The sequence below is a fragment of the Helianthus annuus genome, chromosome 15 (assembly GCF_002127325.2).
Source record: "Helianthus annuus cultivar XRQ/B chromosome 15, HanXRQr2.0-SUNRISE, whole genome shotgun sequence".
NCBI lineage: Eukaryota > Viridiplantae > Streptophyta > Magnoliopsida > Asterales > Asteraceae > Helianthus > Helianthus annuus.
In genome coordinates, this window is record NC_035447.2 from 2951230 (window position 1) to 2971362 (window position 20133).

Here is a 20133-nt window from a genome sequence, read left to right on the forward strand (position 1 = left end):
TGGCGCAATTAGCATAACGCCTATCTAAACCCAGATTTCGACACCAAACCTTTTACACACTGATGTAAAATAATATTTTGGGATTTTTAAAGATTTTTAATTATTTTTAGCCTGCTCATAACCTGCGGTTATGGCAACGGTTCGGTAATTACCGAATATACCCTTTTCGGACATAACTCGAGTTCTACAAGGTCTTTTGACCTAATTCCAGTTGCTACTGATTTCAAATAGTAAATAAAGTATTTTGGACTTTATAAACTGTTCGGGAAACTCAGATTTCCTGTAGAACTCAGAAACCTCTTTTAAAATCTTTAAAAAGACCGAAATACCCCTACGGGGCATAAAATGGACTTAAACTCGTTACGGGCATTATGGAAGGTATCCTACTGATACCACAACCTCTTTAAAGCGTATTGACTTAGGAAACCAGTGTAGGACTCTTACGGTTACCCGTTACGCCTTTTGCGCGCACGGTTCGGCTTGTGTAACTAGTTTACATAAACTAGCCGAAACGGGTCAAACCATATTGTTTTGACCCCAAAACCCAGAGTGTGGTTATTATACCCATATAAAACAAGTCTTCAAACTTGTTGGGTCCAAATCACATTCCATTCCCGGTTTTCGCCTTTCACGCGATTAAACCGTAACTATCCTTTGAAACTGACCGGTCTAAGCTACGGCTAAATTAAAGACCCGTTAGGATTCTAATATGTTATTTTTAAACCTTCGTTCGAGAATAGGAGGCCAGTAAAAGATATTTGCATTTATTCGATTAAGGATTTATACTTGCAAAGGTAAATACTTTTAACTTATTTTCCGTTATACGGGCTTGGGTTACGGTATTTAAAATACCGCTTGGTCGGGCAATTGACCCCAACTCATTAGTAGTTGGGTATTATCAATGTGACCCGTTTAAAAATTTGTTTTGTTGGCTTTACGCCTTTGGGGGCTTAATGACCATGTCCCGGATATCCTTGGCAACATTTTACGAAATGGCCACGACCCTGACATCCGGGTGTAGGCGTACACCCGGCATTATGTCCATAATTATAAAAGTACAGCCGTTGGCTTTCCCGCCACGGTTTTATGCTATGTGGTGTGTCTATTAAACTTTAACCCGGCACGACCCGGGCGACCGAACGCATAGTAAACATGTAATTCTTTACAAGATTTAATTATAAATTATCCCAAGTTATAAAGAGTTTGTGCCTTGTGCATTCAAATCAATTTTATTAAACATTTTACCAAAGTGTCGGTTGAATGTATTTACCAGTGTAAACTGACGTATTTTCCCAAAAAGACTAAATGCAGGTACTAAGCGTAATTGGCTGGATATTTCTCCTTAGCATCAATAAAGAGTCTCGCAAGCTTAAGATGCCTACGTCTGTTGAACAATTATTTTTATCTTATTATTGATCCCCTGTGGATTTTATTTCAACAACGGTGATACTTTGATATTACATTCAATGTTGAAATATATTTATCTTTATGCTTCCGCTGTGCATTCATATAATTGTGTGGTTTGACTATATTGTTGCCAACTACGTCACGGTAATCCCTACCGGGCCCACCGGTGAGACACGTGGAAATCGGGGTGTGACACCGGATAGTCCCTGTGGTTTGGCCTTTTAAAGAAAAGGGTATTTTTGTCATTTCACACCCTCTTAACAGAGAAAACAAACTGAAGTTAGACCCAGGGACTATCCGGAAACAAAAAATGAAAACTTGGGGACTATTCAGGTAATTTTAGAAAGTTGAGGACTATAGGTGAAAAAAGGCGAAACCACAGGGACTATCCGGGCATTTTTCTCTAACCTTAATTTGAGATCTCCAAAAGACCCCTATCCCCGGTCATGTCTCTAAATAGGCGCAAATTCAACAATTATATAAATTTTAAAGTTCTCAAATAACAAAATCCAAATAATATATACAACGTTAATCATGTTTTCAAACCATTTAAAACATGGGTTACCCTTGTATAACATATGTATCATGTGAACTAAAGCTATAGATAACTATTATGACATGTATATAAATTTTAAATTTCGTAAATCAACAAAAACCAAAACCAAAGAATATATACAATGTTAATCATGTTTTCAAAACATATAAAACATGGGTTAACCTTGTATAAAGAGTAAAGTACATAGGTGCTTGCTGTGGTTAACCAAAATTTGGATTTGGTACCTAACTTTTCAAAAGTATACAAATGGTCCATGTAATTTGTATTATGTAACGTATTTAGCTTCCAGCTAACAAATCTAAAGGTTTTAACATGTCCAAGTTAGGGGCTAAATGCGTTATAAAGTGCAAACCACATAGACCATCCATGTAAATTGGACAAAAAATGAGAATTAAATGCGTTACAAAGTACAAACAACAGAAACCATCCGTGTATTTTTGAAAAAACAGGGACCAAATCCAAAATTTTGGTCAACCACAAGGACCGATCATATGTATACTTTACACTTGTATAAAACATCAATTGATGTATCATGTGAACTATAAAAGCAAACATATCAATTTCCACAAGCCACTATTTTGGGGCAAAAAGAACAAAAAAAAAAAATAAATAAATAAAAAAAAAACAAGAAATCAAACTATATGTCACCCAAAAGGACCAAAACCCAGGTGAACAACAACAAGTTTACATTTACTTTCCCTTAAAAAGCATAAAGATTTTCGACCCATTTCCCCTTCGCCTCTCTCCATGCCCTCTATTTGCAGAAAGATTCATCCTTTGCCCTCAAAACACCAGTTTTAAGGTAACCCACAACGTCAAATCGCATGAACCTCGTTGGTCAAACCTCAAACTAACATGGAAACAATCAATCTTTACAACATCCCACTACTCTCTTAGACCACATCAATCTTAAAGGTGAGATCTTTCTACATCTTTCAGAATAATAATCTTGAACTTGTTATTTGTTATTATCCCCCTTTTTACTCAAATGCCCCTTTAAAGATTCAAGATCTTGTTACTGATTTATGGGTTTTTTTTATTTTTATTTATTTTTTTATTTTTTAGTATGTTGTTGCTTTAGTTAGTTTGGGAAACCCTTATGAGGGTGAATTGGGTTTCATCTTTTTAAGTAGTTTCAGTCAGTTTTTTTTCTTTTTTTTTTTTTTTTTTTTTTTTTTTGTGTGTGTGTAATTGTTGAATTTGTGTTATATCAAACCCTTAAAATCTGTTGTTAGATGTTGAATTTAATCCCAAATTTGATTAGTGGTGTGATTGCATAGGGATTTTTTTTTTTTTGTTTTTTTTAGGTTTTTTGATTGTAAAGTTGGCATGGTTAAGTGTTTAATTAGGGATTTAGGGGATGGTTTGAATCACTGATCTAAGCAGCGTCGAAGCTTGACCCGAATAACCGGGGGGGGGGGGTCGAAAACGTATATACCCAAAAATTTCTATAAGAAAACTACATCTATAACACTACTGAGCGAAAAGTTCGGGTGGTCGGGCGCCCCCTCCCGCCCCTTCTATACTTCGCCTCTGGATCTAAGTATGGAAGTGTTTAATTTTTGTTTTAATTTACGGGTGTTTAGGGTTGGTTACCGAAAGTTTGCTTATCGCGGTTTGGTACTGTTAATCGGTAGTTTGGGAGTTGTTTATTTGGACTGATTTTGATAATTTACTTTGTAACTTCTTGAATCTTGAATATGCACAATTGCCAAACGCTCGAATAATCGTTATCAGATTTTGATTGTTTTACACTTTTACGGTAATTGCCAAACACTCAAACAACTGTTTATCTGATAATCACATTTTGCATACTTGATTGTTTTAACCTGTATGGGGAAGGTTAACGTACAATAGCCTCTTAACGTGCGACGGTGCGCGAGTGAATTACGCATTTTCATTTTTAAAATACGCATGTTCATTTTTAAAATACGCACGTTATAATACATGATCACGCACATTATTTGCATAATTACGCATGGGTTGGGTTAAACCCTAGTTATGCACGTTATTTGCATAATTACGCATGGGGTTGGGTTAACCCTAATTATACCCAACCCTAATTATGCACTTTATTTGCATGATTACGCACATTATTTTTCACTCGCGCGCCGTCGCACGTTAAGACCCTTTTGTATTTAAAACTTTCACTACCCTGCAGGGGTGGACCTAGCATGTTACTAGGGGTAGCCCCCGCTACCCCTTTACGCTCCGGCGGTAGTGTAAATTTTGGAAAAAAAAATTTGACGTTTTTTCGATTTCGTTACCCCTTTTTATATGAAACGTTGCCCGTATAAAGATTTTCTAGATCCGCCACTGCTACCCTGTACATTCCGAACACGGTTTTCCACGATGCGTTTGGCTACACTTGATTAACTGTTTCTGCTTATACAAAGCAGAAAATCGAATCTACTATATCGATCAATAGATTTGATTTGCATTTTGAGAACGTAACAGGTTAACGTTGCCCAATATCTATCACGTTCTAAAAACGTAATCTTTTTATTATTATTACGTTGATTCAGGGGATATGGAGTTAGGAAATCAAACGTCTTTCGACAAGGCTTCGTCGACAGCCATACAACATTTGGGCTTTTTAGACAGGCTGCATACAAAAGCCCAAGATCAACCCGAAAATGTAACGGGTCATGCGGCTGTAGCAGATTTAGACGTAGACCTAAGAGAAATATACTTTTTGATCATGCATTTTTTATCAGCGGGCCCGTGTCAAAGGACGTTTTCGCAATTTTGCAACGAGCTTCTCGAATATCAGCTTTTGCCAAAGAGATATCACGCTTGGTACTCGAGAAACGGTGAAGTTACAGGCGAAGAAAACGATGACGGTATTTCGTTCCCTTTAAGCTACGAAGGCGTTGCACGAAGGTATTCTCATATTGATAAGGATCACTTGGTGAAGCTGCTGAAACAGTTACTCGTGCATGTGGCCCCGTCAAGGGGTATATTTGGAAAATCACCACCTACTGCCGCTGATGTTCCGACTCTTCTTGGAATCGGCCCGTTTTCGCTTCTTGGATGTATGTCGTTCTACGAACTCCTAAACTATAAGATTGTTTAAGATAGCGTTAAATATAAATTAACTCTATAATTGGTAATCAAATAACAAGAATTCATTCTCCGATTTAAATAGTAACAAAAATGATTTTTTTTTTTCCAACCAGGTAAGTTTGGAAAAATTACAAGTTTTGTCCTTTATCTTAATACCACTTATCAGGCGGTGTCCTTTTTAACGAATTTTGACAAGATTTGCCCTTTACAAGGAATTTTGTTGCACGTTTTGTCCTTTAGGCTTAACTCAGTTAGATTTTCTTGTTAAATCTTGTCACCCAAGGGTATTTTAGTCTTTTTACCCATTTATTTCAAGAGTCGACCCTAAAATATTTTGTTTTATTCTTTTAAATAATATTAAATAAATGGGTAAAAAGACTAAAATACCCTTGGGTGACAAGATTTAACAAGAAAATCTAACTTAGTTAAGCCTAAAGGACAAAACGTGCAACAAAATTCCTTGTAAAGGGCAAAACTTGTCAAAATTTGTAAAAAAGGACACCGCATGATAAGTGGTATTAAGATAAAGGACAAAACTTGTAATTTTTCCTTGATATTATTGAATGTTAAGTAAGGTGCAAACGAGCCGAGTCGAGCCCGAGCTCGGCCAGGCTTGAGCTCGAGCTCGATTAACTTATGAGAGCTCGAGCTCGGCTCGATTCGAGCTTTGTTTTCAAAGCTCGGCTCGATTCGAGCTTTGTTTTCAAAGCTCGGCTCGTTTGTATTTTATCAAGCTCGAGCTTGGCTTGTTTATTATCTATTAATTAGTATATTAAATAAAAATAATAGACTTTTTAGGCTTGCGAGCTCGATAAGTAAAGCTCGGGCTCGTTTACTAAATAAGCTTATTTTTAGGTTCGAGGTCGGCTTGTAAACAAGTTTAAATAAGCTCGACTCGGCTCGTTTACACTAAGGCTCGATAAGGCTCGACGAGCCTAACGAGCTTCACATGTGAGGCTCGAGCTCGGGCTCGATAAACAAACGAGCTTTGTTTTGAGGCTCGGCTCAGGCTCGATAATGCTCGGCTCGTTTCGAGCTTTTTTTCGAGCCGATCTCGAGTAGCTCGCGAGCCGCTCGGCTCGTTTGCACCCCTAATGTTAAGAATGCCTGTGGCAAAATCTTTAGTGAATAACAAGAATAAAATAGTTATAATATTCGTATAAAATTACATCAAATATGTTCGCCTATTAAATAATAACAAAAATGAAAAGTTTTCTTAACCATGTAACAAAGTTTAAAAAATATTTACATACTAGAGTTAATTACACAAATAGTCCTTGTGGTTTATTGAAAGTAACACCTTTGAGTACTAACTTTTTTTCGTAACAGGTTTAGGTTCTATGGTTTCGATTTATTAACACCTTTGAGTATTAAGGCTAACTGCCGTTAGTTTTTCCGTTAAATCAGTCTAAATTGATTAAAATACCCTTATATAGTTTTTTGTTAGTACTCAAAGGTGTTATTTTCAATAAACCACAAGGACTATCTATGTAATCAACTTTAAAATATATTTGTAAAAAAAATATTATATGCTATAAAATTGTGACAAAATCATATATGAGCACTAAAAACGAAATGGTTATAATACTCGCTATTGGTCGGGAATCCTACTAGTAGGGGTGCAAACGAGCCGAGCCGAGCCCGAGGTCGGCCAGGCTGGAGCTCGAGCTCGATTAACTTATGAGAGCTCGGGCTCGAGCTCGGCTCGATTCGAGCTTTGTTTTCAAAGCTCGAGCTAAGGCTCGATAAGGCTCGACGAGCCTAACGAGCTTCACATGTGAGGCTCGAGCTCGGGCTCGATAAACAAACGAGCTTTGTTTTGAGGCTCAAGCTCAGCTCGGGCTCGATAAGGCCCGGCTCGTTTCGATCTTTTTCTCGAGCCGATCTCGAGTAGCTCGCGAGCCGCTCGGCTCGTTTGCACCCCTACCTACTAGTACCCTTTAATGAGTGGATGCGTTTTTGTTGTATTATTTTATACAGGCAACAAAAATGAAGCTGGCCCACATGTTAAGCCTTTGCCAGTGTATCTCCGGTGGCCCCACATGCAGGCTGATCAGGTTCGTGGGATTGGATTACGGGAAATTGGAGGCGGTTTTCCGAAACACCATCGTGCTCCATCTATTAGGTTTGCATCGTATGCTATTGCTAAACCGTCAACTATGGTGCAAAAAATGCAAAATATAAAGAAGTTAAGAGGACACCGGGATGCTGTCTATTGTGGTACGGTAACAACTTTCTTTTAATTTTTTCTATACATATATTCCAAGCAGTTAATTTTTTAAAAAATCGGATATCGGTCAAGGACAGATATTTGAGGTATGGGTTATCGCTGTGGGATATCGGTAATTTTAATATCATGTGTAATTTATATGCAGCAATTTAACACTAACAATTCCGTATATTCTCCTACCATTAACAAATTAACCTTTTGCAACTTGCAAAACAATAACAATTGTAGCAAGTAGGAGCTAATTAAGACTTAAAACGCTAACAATTAACAATTAAGACTTAAAACACTAGTAGCATCAATAAGAAGTAAGACGAATGGTAGAACTAAGAAGAAAGGTACTGATATCGGGGGAAAATCGGTGATATATCGGTCAATATCACGGATAAATATGGGTACCGATATTCTGAACAATATTTTACGGGGGAGACTATTTGCACACTTGGTGTGTAGATAGTCAGCCCAAAAAGGGCTTTTTTGTCCTATATGCACACCCTGCAGTGTCGAGCTGTGGCCAAAGCGCGGCGTTTTGGTCCGGTCAACCAGACAAAAGACTGACGGGTGTCTGACGGGTCTGTTGACCGGATCAAAACGCCGAGCTTTGGTCGCGTTTTGGTCCTGTCAACCAGACAAAAAACTGACCGGGTGTCTGGTTGACAGGACCAAAACGCGGCCAAAGCTCGGCGTTTTGGTCCGGTCAACAGACCCGTCACACACCCGTCAGTCTTTTGTCTGGTTGACCGGACCAAAACGCCGCGCTTTGGCCACAGCTCGACACTGTAGGGTGTGCATATAGGACAAAAAACCCTTTTTGGTGTGCATATAGGCATTTGGGTGTGCCAATAGGTACACCCTATTTTATACGGGGACCGATAACCGATGTATTGGTGATATATCGATGACATATCACCGATTTAACTGCATAGCATAGATTACTCTATTCAGGTGTTTACGATGATGATCGTTTATAATGAGTGGTTATTTAACATATTTTTATTAACGTGTTTATGATGATTTTCAGCAATATTTGATCGCTCGGGAAGATATGTGATCACGGGATCAGATGACCGTTTGGTCAAAATTTGGTCAATGGAAACGGCGTTTTGTCTTGCCAGCTGTCGTGGGCATGAAGTATGAATTTTAATCTTTTATAACATAACTAGTAGTGTTGTCTGTTATCATACCACCTCCATGTTCGTTAACTGTTTCTATGATGTAGGGTGACATTACCGACTTAGCAGTTAATCTAAACAATACTTTAGTGGCATCCGCATCAAACGACTACAATATTCGTGTTGTAAGTAATGTTCACCCAAATTGCAAAATCCCATTTTTGCCCTTTTTGTCTTATTATCGGGGCTCGCCTCGTTGTGAGTTGTATGTAATTCTGTACTACATTTTTTTAGTGGCGTTTGCCCGATGGGATGCCTATTTCAGTTTTACGGGGACATACCGGTGCTGTTACTGCCATTGCATTTAGCCCAAGACATAATTCTGTTTTCCAACTTTTATCGTAAGTATCTTCGTGTTTGTTTTTGTTCGTTAATATTAGGTAACGAACGCTCATGAACACAAATGAAAAACAAACGAACACAAACAGGCGTTCATGAACAAGATATATAATATATTGACACTTGTTAAATAATTTATTTGTCGGAATTTTGAAGTATTTAAATAAAATATAAAAATTGATAACACTAATGAACTATCTAACACAAACGAACATAATCGAACACGTTACCGAACATTCACAAACATAAATGGACAAACATGGCCTCTATTCACGTTCGTTCATTTAACTAAACGGACAAAATTTCTTGTTCGTGTTCGTATTCGTTCATTTATTAAACGAACGAACAGTTCATGAACTGTTCGCTGAACGTTCGGTTCGTTTGTAACCCTAATTCTGTATATATATTAATTATAATTATATAAAAAACGTAATATATATTATTTAGTTATTTTCGTCATAATTCTATAATAAGTTCGTTTAGACTTGCGAGCCAGCACAAGCTCGATAAGTGAAGCACGGGCTCGTTTAGTAAACAAGCTTATTTTTTGGCTCGGGATCGAGCTTGTTTAAGTTTGGCTCGATTCGAGCTTTTAGTGAGCCCATCTCGAGTATCATATAACTAAATTGTTTTTTACATATGCAGATCATCTGACGATGGCACTTGTAGGATTTGGGATGCTAGATATTCCCAACTTTGTGCACGAATTTACGTCCCGAAGCAAACCAACGATGCTGCTGGTTAGTGGTTGAGTAACCTTTAACACTTATATATTTATAATTATTATTGGTATTTATTTTTGAAAATCATCTACAACTTGAGTTATTTGTAGGGAGTAACAACGGTCCTTCATCAAGTACGAGTAACCCACAAAACAATTCAATACTATGTTGCGCTTACAATGCCAACGGAACCATTTTTGTCACGGGTAGCTCTGATACGTTCGCTAGGGTTTGGAGTGCTTGTAAACCGAACATAGACGATTCGCAACAACCGGTTCACGAAATGGATGTATTGGCTGGTCATGAAAATGATGTGAATTATGTACAATTCAGGTTATTTTGTTTATATTTATTATAAAATATATTCAATAATTTATTTTTTTTTAATATATATATATATATTTTTTTTTTGCAGTGGCTGTGCTGTGGCTTCAAGGTCAGACACCTTGGCCGATGACAAAGTACCAAAACTAAAAACTTCATGGTCGGTTATATTAATTTTTTTCTTTTTTTAATTAATTATGAAATATGGTTATAGTTCATAATAACTCTAGTTTTTTGCGTATATTGAAATAACTGAGCAGGTATAGCCATGATAACATTGTTACATGTTCCCGTGATGGCAGCGCAATTATTTGGATTCCGAAATCACGTAAATCTCATGTAAGTTCAACGATAGATGTAATTCAAGTTTTTTTTTTTTTTTTTATTTATTTATTTTCTAACGTTTTTTGCATTCGAACATTATTATTATTATTATTATTATTGAGTTGTTGCAGGGAAAAGTTGGAAGGTGGACACGAGCGTATCATCTGAAAGTTCCCCCTCCACCGATGCCACCTCAGCCACGCCGTGGCGGTCCACGTCAGCGATTTCTTCCAACTCCTCGCGGCGTGAATATGATTGTATGGAGTCTCGATAATCGTTTTGTGCTTGCTGCCATCATGGGTAATATTTACTTTTACATGTTCATTGATCTTTATGTTTCGTAATTAAGGTTTAAACTCAAAAGAATCAATGTCACAAATATATATATTTTTAAAAGTTCAAAGTTTTGTATATATCTTTCTAAATTTAAATATCTACCATAAAATGCATATATATGTTGTTTTTAGTTTTTTATTTTTTATTTTGAAAGAATAAATATTATATCATGAAATTTTGAAGGATATATATGAAATTCTCCCGAATTGGTTTATTGTATAAACTAGTGGGTTACCACCCACGCTCCGCAGAGGGATCGAAATGTAGATAAAAATAAGCAAATCGCGAGAGTTAAAGTTGTTTGATGTTTTAGTTAAGGGGCTAAACATGTCATTATTAAAGTTGTGGGCTAAAGTTGTTCATTATTATAGTTGAGGGGCTAAAGTTGTTTATTTAAAAGGCTAAATATGTTATTATTAAAGTTGAGGGGCTAAAGTTGTTTATTTAAAAGGCTAAATATGTTATTATTAAAGTTGAGGGGCTAAAGTTGTTTTAGTTAATGGGCTAAACATGTTATTACCAAAGTTGAGGGGTTAAACACGTCATTATTAAAGTTGAGTGGCTAAGTTGGTTAATACTAAAGTTGAGGGGCCAAAGTTGGTTTATGTGACAAAATAGCATATATAATGTATATATTGTTCAGATTGCAGGATATGTGTTTGGAACGCTAGTGACGGTCGCTTGGTACATTCCTTGACGGGTCATAGTGAATCCGTAAGTTGTGAAAATATCATTTTCAACACGTTTGACTTCTACCCGATTAAGTCAACAAACATCAATTTAAGTGTATTTTTTTACCACTTGTGAATTTCTGTTAAATTTTACATGCAGACCTACGTTTTGGATGTTCATCCTTTCAATCCGCGAATTGCAATGAGTTCCGGTTATGACGGGAAGACGATAATTTGGGATGTAAGTTGCTATTTTTAGTTCAATCTTGTAATGCTTTTAAATATTTTAGAGAGTTAATTACTGTTTTCGTCCCTGTAGTTTGTCAAAAATCACTATTTCAGTCCATTAGTTTAGAAATTGCAATTTCAGTCCCTGTGGTTTCATTTTCGTAACCATTTCAGTCCACCTCGTAACCATTTCAGTCCCTGTACTTTCAGAATAAATGGATCGAAATGGTTACGAAAGTGAAACCACAGGGACTGAAATGGTTATGAAAGTGAAACCACAGGGACTGAAATCGCAATTTTTAAACTAATGGACTGAAATAGTGATTTTTGACAAACTAGGGACGAAAACAGTAATTAACTCTATTTTAGATATTGCGCGAGTTTAATGTTATGTTTTTTTTTTTAATATTTTTAGATATGGGAAGGCATACCTATTCGTATATACGAAATTGGACGTTTTAAATTGGTCGATGGAAAGTTTTCCCCGTAAGTGACGTGTAAATTTGAGTTTACGTTTTTCGGTTTTCGTGTATGTGAATTTTGACATGTGCTTAATGAAATCACAGGGACGGGACTTCGGTTGTACTTTCGGATGACGTGGGGCAAATATATTTGCTAAATACAGGGCAAGGAGAGTCGCAAAAGGATGCCAAATATGATCAGTTTTTCCTTGGCGATTATCGGCCTCTTGCACGGGATGCTCATGGAAACGCCGTTGATGAGGTCAGCTGTCAACGATGTGGCGATTTTGACCCGTTGTTTTTCCCGCGTTGATGTCTAGAAATTTATACTTTTGTCTGATAGTAGAGACGCATTTCATGCAGGAGACACAACTTCCTCCCTACAGAAGGAATATTCAAGATGCTCTTTGTGACTCAAGTATGCTAATTATAATCATATGTATATATATGTATATATATATATATAGGACAAAGATCCGTTAGGAACCACCCTTTATTGCGAGAACCGCGAGAACCAATGTGAACACAACCAAAAATGCCTAAAAATAGCTAAAAACACACAATTTTTTTTTAACATTTTTTATAAAAAAATCGCTACTTTTAGTAGCCAAAAAAATAGTACTAAAAGTAGCGATTTTAATGTAAAAAATAGTAAAAAAAAAATTGTGTGTTTTTTTTTATTTTTTATTTTTTTAGGTGTTTTGGGGGTTTAGTTTTTAGCATTTTAGCTTGGGGGGGGGGGGAGGGGGGGGTTAGGTTTTTTTTTTAGCTACTTTAGGTTGTGTTCACATTGATTCTCGCGGTTCTCGCAATAAAGGTGGTTCTTGCATGAACCTTACCCTATATATATATATATATATATATATATAGGGTAGGGCTAGATAGAAAACCCTATCTATATAAAAAACCCTAGAAAACCCAACCTCCCGACATTTTTTTTTTTTTGAAAAAAATAACACATGTAATATACATGTTTTAAAGAGTTTTGGGCCAAAAAAATCAAAAAAGCGCCGAAGGGATAATTTAAAAAAAAAAAATTTTCAGCAACTTTCAGCATTTTTGTCTAACACATGTTAGGCACTGAATTTTGTTTATTTTAAAAAAAAAAAATCCCTTCGGCGCTTTTTTGATTTTTTTGGCCCAAAACACTCTAAAACATGTATATTACATGTGTAATTTTTTTCAAAAAAAAAATGTCGGGAGGCTGGGTAAAAATGGGGGGAGATTTGGGTTTCCAGAGTTTTCTAAGAATTTTAGGGTTTTTTGTCTAGCATTACCCTATATATATATATATATATATATATATAGGGAGCCGCTAGAATGAGAACCACCTCGAGTTGTAAGAACCGCGAGAACTACACCCCACGGAGGGGCGTTCGCCGCGATTTTTTTTTTACAAGTAGATGTGTGCATTATAAACACGGCCGTAAAAAATCACGGCGAACGCCCCTCCGTGGGGTGTAGTTTTTTACACCTCAAGTTTGGTGAAAAAAAAAGAAAAAAGAAAAAAAAATTAAAAAACACCAAACTTGAGGTGTAAAAAACTACACCCCACGGAGGGGCGTTCGCCGTGATTTTTTACGGCCGTGTTTATAATGCACACATCTACTTGTAAAAAAAAAATCGCGCCGAACGCCCCTCCGTGGGGTGTAGTTCTCGCGGTTCTTACAACTCGAGGTGGTTCTCATTCTAGCGGTCCCCTATATATATATATATATATATATATATATATATATATATATATATATATCTATATATATATATATATCTAGGGGAAGGATAAAATGAAAACCCACTTGAGTTGAAAAAACTCAAGAAACCCTTGTAACAAGTTGGGTTACTGTAGCGTCCGTCACATCGGAGCTATAGTAACTTTTTTTTTACTTTAAACCCTTAACTTTCAGTTTTTACACTTCCACCCCTTAATTTTCTAAAAACTTTATGAAATGTCATCATAACTTCGTCGAGTTTTAAGTGTGCTTATTTGTATATATGTACGTGTCGGTATAAATTCAAATTGGTTTACGTTTCGACGTAATTTTGTTGGGTCAAATATAATATGTTTTCGCGCATATTTCTATGTACGTTTTCGGTTAGTCTATGTTTTGACGAAAATGTTGTTTGGAAACGAGTCAGATTAAATATGATATGTTTTCATTAGACGATATAAATTCGAGTTACTTAACGTTTGAACGCTGCCACAACGCGGTACCATCTTTTAACTTAAAAAAAACATTGTATTCTTACGTTTTGATGTAATTCTTTTTAGGAAATAAGTCGGGTCAAATGTAAAACGTTTTCGTGCTTATTTTTATGTATGTTTTCAGTTGGTCTACGTTTTGACGTAAATTTGTTCGGAAACGAGTCGGGTCAACTATAATACATTTTCATTAGACAGTATAAATTCACGTCACTTTACGTTTCGACGCCGCCGCAACGCGCGGGAAAGATTTTCTAGTTATTCTAATTTTTTTTCCTTAATGTTAGGCATGCTTCCGTATCCCGAACCGTATCAGAGTAACTACCAAAGACGACGGTTAGGTGCACTTAAACTAGAGTGGCGTCCGCCATCTCTAAAATTTGCAGTTGGTACCGATATCGGTTTAGGTCAAGAATATCACATGTTACCATTGGCCGACTTGGATGTGGTGGCGGAACCGCCACCGGAGTTCTTAGACGCCATGTTTTGGGAACCGGAAAATGACATCATCATCGACAGTACCGATTCAGAATATAATGTTACCGAGGATAGTGAAGATGAACAAGCGATTTCGGGTAATAGCTCGGGTGATGCGGCAGAGAGCAGTGGCGGAAATAATATCGATGACGGGTCCCGCCGACGGTCAAAACGAAAGAAACCAAAGGATGTAAGTGCAATTCTTTAAATAACAATACATTAATAGTTTAATACCCACCCGTTATTTGATTTCTAACAAGTAAATAATAATATGTATTTTCAGTCGGAATGGACGTCTTCGTCTGGACGGCGTGTTAAAAGAAGGAACACTAACGAGCACGACGGGACTTCATCTCGAAACAAGCGAACAAAAAAATCTAGAAACAACCGCAACAACGCAAAAGTGACGTCATCACGAGCTCAGCGGGCTTCTGTACGAAACGGTAAAAAAGTTTCGTCACAAGATATTAGTGATGATGAAGAAGATGAGTACGTGTCGGTGTCGGAACATAATTCGTCGGAAAGCGAGCCCGATATCGAAGAAGTAGAAGTAGAAGAAAAAGAAGAAGAAGAAGAAGAGGAAAAGCCAAAGGTTTCGATCCCACCGGAGTCAAAAGAGTCGAAACCGAAGTTGGTATTGAAAATCTCCCTACCGAAAAAGTCACCGGTTTCCCAAAATACCCAAACTACCCTCAACCGATGCAATGAACCGTCAACGTCTTCAAGACGTGAAGAAGAAGAAGAAAGGTCAAAACCGTCCGAAAACCACAATACAACCAAGCCTACGATAATAAGAATTAAATCGTCGAGTGGTGAGTGCTCTCAAACGAAAAAAGAAGATGATACGGGTCCTCAAAAGAAAAAGACTATCAAGCTCAAGTTCAAGACTCAAAACGCTAAAGAAAACGACAATTCAACAGAAGTTGACGCGATGAAACGACAACCGAGTTCTCATGAAACAAACGATGCACCTCAAAGTCGCAAGAATCCATTGCATTTAATCGTTTCTAATAGTTCTATGGCAAGTGGTTCCGGAAGCAAGTCGAACGATCAACTCGGCAAAACCAATTGGCTTTTATTGTCGGGTCAAGAAGGGAGATGTCGATATATTCCTCAACTCGGTGATGAAGTTGCATACTTTAGACAGGTATTGACAAAAATGCCCCTAACTTTGAAAAAAAAGACCTTTTTTTGGCCATCTAATTATAAATTTGGTTTTAGAGTAAACTTCCGTTTTGCTCCCTGTGGTTTGGTCACTTTAACGGTTTTGCCCCAAACCTTTAAAAATAGCCATTTTACTCCCTGATGTTTTGGTTTTGTTGCCAGTTTGCTCCCTGCGGGGAGCAAAATGGAAAAACAAACAATTTGGATGGAGTTAGAGGCGGGGAGCAAACTGGCAAAAAAACCGAAACATTAGGGAGTAAAATGGCTATTTTTAAAGGTTTGGAGCAAAACCGTTAAAGTGACCAAACCACAGGGAGCAAAACGGAAGTTTACTCTTGGTTTTATTTATCCTTAGTTTGGCCAAAAAGATGCCGCAAAAGTTGTAAAATGACAAAAATGCCACCGACTTTAAAAAAGTATACAGGATTGTTTTTTAACCTATAATATGTTGACACGTCATAGAGGGTAATTATGTCTTCCCTTAGGAGGGCATTTCCGTCATTCAGCAAGTTTTTGGCTTTTTATAATTACATAGATCGCTTAAGTATTTGGATTTGGTCCCTAGCTTTTCAAAATTACACTGATGGTCCCTAGCACTTTGTAACGCATTTAGTCCCCAACTTTTGCCAAAAAGTACATGGATGGTCCCTGTGGTTTGCACTTTGCAACGCATTTAGTCCCTAACTCGGGCCTCCTGAAACCTTTAGATTTGTTGGCTGGGGACTAAATACGTTACAAAGTGCAAACCACAGGGACCATGCGTGTACTTTTGGACAGCTAGGGACAGGAGGTCCGAGTTAGGGATTAAATGCGTTGCAAAGTGCAAACCACAGGGACCATCCATGTACATTTTGGCAAAAGTTGGGGATTAAATGCGTTACAAAGTGCAAACCGCCGGGACCATCCATGTACTTTTGGCAAAAGTTGGGGACTAAATACGTTACAAAGTGCAAACCACAGGGACCATGCGTGTACTTTTGGAAAGCTAGGGATCAAATCCAAATTTTTGGAAAACCACAGGGACTATCTGTGTACTTTACTCTTTATGTTTTATTCATAATTCTTTATTCGTATAATTATGACTGTTTATATTTCAGGGTCATCAAGAGTACATAGACTCGGTAGGCTCGTCAGAACGTGAGCCATGGGCGTTATTTAAAAACAAAATTATTAGAGACATGGAATTATGTTTGGTTGATCATTTGGATTACGTCACCGTGGCGGGCTCCGGGGAAAGCGGTTGTAAACTTAAGCTCAAGTTTATCGATCCGTTATCTGACGTGTCGGGTAAATCATTCACGTTGACTTTACCAGAGTTGAACGGCCAACCTGAATTCTTGGTTGAGAGAACGCGTTACGAAAATTCGCTTGAAAGAAACTGGAATGTGGGTGATAAATGCTCGGTGTGGTGGCAGGATGAGGGCGGTGGTGGAAGTATGTGGCATGGTTCTATTGATTCCATTTGTGATAAATCAGTTGACTTTCCCGGAAGTCCGTGGGAAAGATATCTTGTTAAATATGAAGCGGAAGACGTACGGCATAGCCCATGGGAATTCGAGGATGAAGATAGTGAATGGGAGCAGCCCGGGATTGATCCCGATATTAGAAAGATGATGATTTCTTTGCTTGCCAAGCTAGAGTATTCCGCTAGGGGCAATGAGGTAATTTTACTTTATCAGGGTTTGGTAACAAGTCAAACGGGTCAGGTTGGGTCGGGTCGGGTCGAGTTGGGGTGTTCAAAAAGCTCGCGGCTTGAGGCTCGCTCGAAAAAAGCTCGTTTTGTAATCGTGCCGAGCTCGAGTTAGGGTGCTCGGCTCACTCGACTCGTGACTCGATTCTGTGGCTCGTGTATATATGTGTATATTTTCTTTAGAAATGTGTGTTAATTTTTTTATGCTACCAATATGTGTAAAAGGAAATATTAAAAATATAAAAAAAAATTAACGAGCTGGCTTGAAGTTTCTACAAGCCGAGCTCGAGCTCGACTTTTCAGCTCGAAAAAATAACCGAGCCGAGCTGGCTCGTTTAAGTTCAAGCTCGAGCCAAGCCTCGCTCGGCTTGGCTCGACTCGGCTCGATTACAGCCAATATGACTAACTTATTGAGAGAACAGAAGGAACAAACCTAAATCGTTTTTATTTTTTCTATCCATGGTTCATATTTTTTTAAAAAAAACTTTTACTTTTCACATACAAATTATGTACATAAAAAAAGATTAATACTAATTTGCTCTAAGATTTTTATTTTAAATGTTTAACTACACATGATTTACACATTTGTTATATGAATAAACGTATTTTGTTTATATATATTTTTTTAATGTTAGAATACTCTGAATTTTAACCATTTTCTTGTATTTTTAAATGGAAAGTTAATCATTTATATTGTTAGTTTGGTTCTCGCAAAAAACCATCATTTGCAGACAACCCTCTGCTATATATATATATATATATATATATATATATATATATATATATATATATATATATATATATATATATATATATATATATATATATATATATATATATATATATATATATATATATTTTCTAATGGGCCGTAGAACTGAATTTATTTGAACACTTGCAGGACAAGTACGGGATTAAGAAGTTAAAACAAACTTCAGAGAGGCTAGACTATATAAACAGGTAAAGATTTTGACTTTTTGATATTCCCATCTGTTTGACTTCTTGGGTCAACTGTACATACTCAATTAGGAATATTTACGGTCCGGTTCGGCTGCGTCGGCTGGACCGGCCAAACGTTTTAGTATTAAAGGGTGTATGAGAAACGTAAAAAAGAAAAAAAAATTTAAGAGCATGTATTCGGCTAAATTAATAATCTATATGTATTGTAATTATAAATACTTATACGTATTATAATTGTTAGTTTCATATACGTGGAAAAAATATTTTATTTTCTAGAGTAAAATGTCATTTTCGTCCCTGTGGTTTGGCGACTTTTGTTCAAAGGTTTGTTTTTCCACGTCTGGATTTTAAAAGGTTTGAAATCTTGTCATTTTCATCCGGCTCGTTAACTCCATCCATTTTTCTCTGTTAAGTCATGGGTATTTCCGTCCTTTTTGTAAACTTAAAAGGCAATTTGGTCTCACTTTATGTACAAGCATTTAACATAATGTACAAGTATTCAAAAGACCGACTTGCCCTTTAAGTTAACAAAAAAGACGAAAATACCCCGGAGAAAAATAGATGGAGTTAACGATCCAGATGAAAATGGCAAGATTTCAAATCTTTTGGATCCAGATGCGAAAAAACAAACTTTTGTGCGAAAGTTGCAAAACTTGCCAAACCTCAGGGACGAAAATGGCATTTTACTCATTTTTTATTAATATTATGGCGGTGTGGTCTTCCTGCCCTGTTACAAACCATAAGCCGAACCATGTTACTCCTGACCCAGCCGAGCTGGTCGATTTAACTTGGTTTGGGCAGTTATGTCGGTTTCAATGGTTTTTTTTTTTTTTTTTTAACATCCCTAACTCAAATTTCCATTACCTTTTCCGAATTCTTACTTTCAGGTTTCCGGTTCCATTAACTCTTGAGATCATCGAACTAAGAGTAAAAAACTTGTATTACCGAAGCTTGGAAGCGATGAAACACGACATCAAAGTGATGCTATCGAATGTCGAAACTTATTTTACGAAACACGTGGAAATGAAAGCGAAAATGAAGCGTCTGTGGGGCCGGTTTGAAAGAGTATTGTCAAAATTGTAGCGAAATGAAACTGTTTTTTTTTTCTAAGTTAGGAACAGATTTAGAGTGTTTGGTGAACCGGTCAAATATATAATTTAACCCGGTTCAAAAATAGGTGGAGGTCCATTTGTTTGGGATGAACCGGTTTTGTTGAAACCAAACAAAAATAGAGCATTTAAGTTGTACTTGAACTATGTACAAACTAACTAAAATTAATTGATACAGTTTGCACACTTTTTTTTTTTACTTTTTTTTCACTTGTAATTCCGTAAAATGAGGTAATACCATTGACCAACATTTTTAAAAACATTTTAACAATGAGGAATATATATATATATATATATATATATATAGAGTAAGGTTAACATACAAAAAGCCTTATCATACATCATGTAGGAGACAATGGTAACCGTTGGATCAGGGGTATAATCACGCATGGGACCACATAATCACACATGGGACCACATAATCACGCATGGGACCACATAATCACGCATGGGACTATAATCACGCACGTTCTATGATAATAACGCACGTTATATTTTTTGTCATGTATGTTAATGTAGGTTAAGCCCTGATGTACATTATACTTTATCTATATATATATATATATATATATATATATTTTTTTTTAATATTGCATTTGATTAATATAAATATTTTTTCTTGTTAATTAGTTGTATATGAAAAATGGAATTTGATTTATATAAATTTACAACGTTATAGAAAATAGTAAGAGGGTATATC

The 20133-nt window shown here is 36.7% G+C and overlaps 1 protein-coding gene across 1 annotated transcript; it reads left to right on the forward strand.

Annotated features, from left to right (window-relative positions):
* Positions 1 to 2631: 2631 nt before the first annotated feature.
* On the forward strand, positions 2632 to 19631 carry LOC110910045 (bromodomain and WD repeat-containing protein 1). The gene is made up of 21 exons (XM_022154756.2): positions 2632 to 2878; positions 4489 to 4998; positions 7010 to 7249; positions 8278 to 8387; positions 8476 to 8553; positions 8663 to 8769; positions 9413 to 9507; positions 9600 to 9822; positions 9905 to 9973; positions 10074 to 10152; positions 10269 to 10437; positions 11117 to 11187; positions 11305 to 11385; positions 11788 to 11858; positions 11939 to 12095; positions 12197 to 12251; positions 14321 to 14700; positions 14794 to 15657; positions 16772 to 17335; positions 18266 to 18324; positions 19212 to 19631. Exons 2-21 carry the CDS (start codon positions 4494 to 4496, stop codon positions 19405 to 19407), a joined length of 4173 nt encoding a protein of 1390 aa, XP_022010448.1. The 5' UTR covers positions 2632 to 2878; positions 4489 to 4493; the 3' UTR covers positions 19408 to 19631.
* The last annotated feature ends 502 nt before the right edge of the window (positions 19632 to 20133 follow it).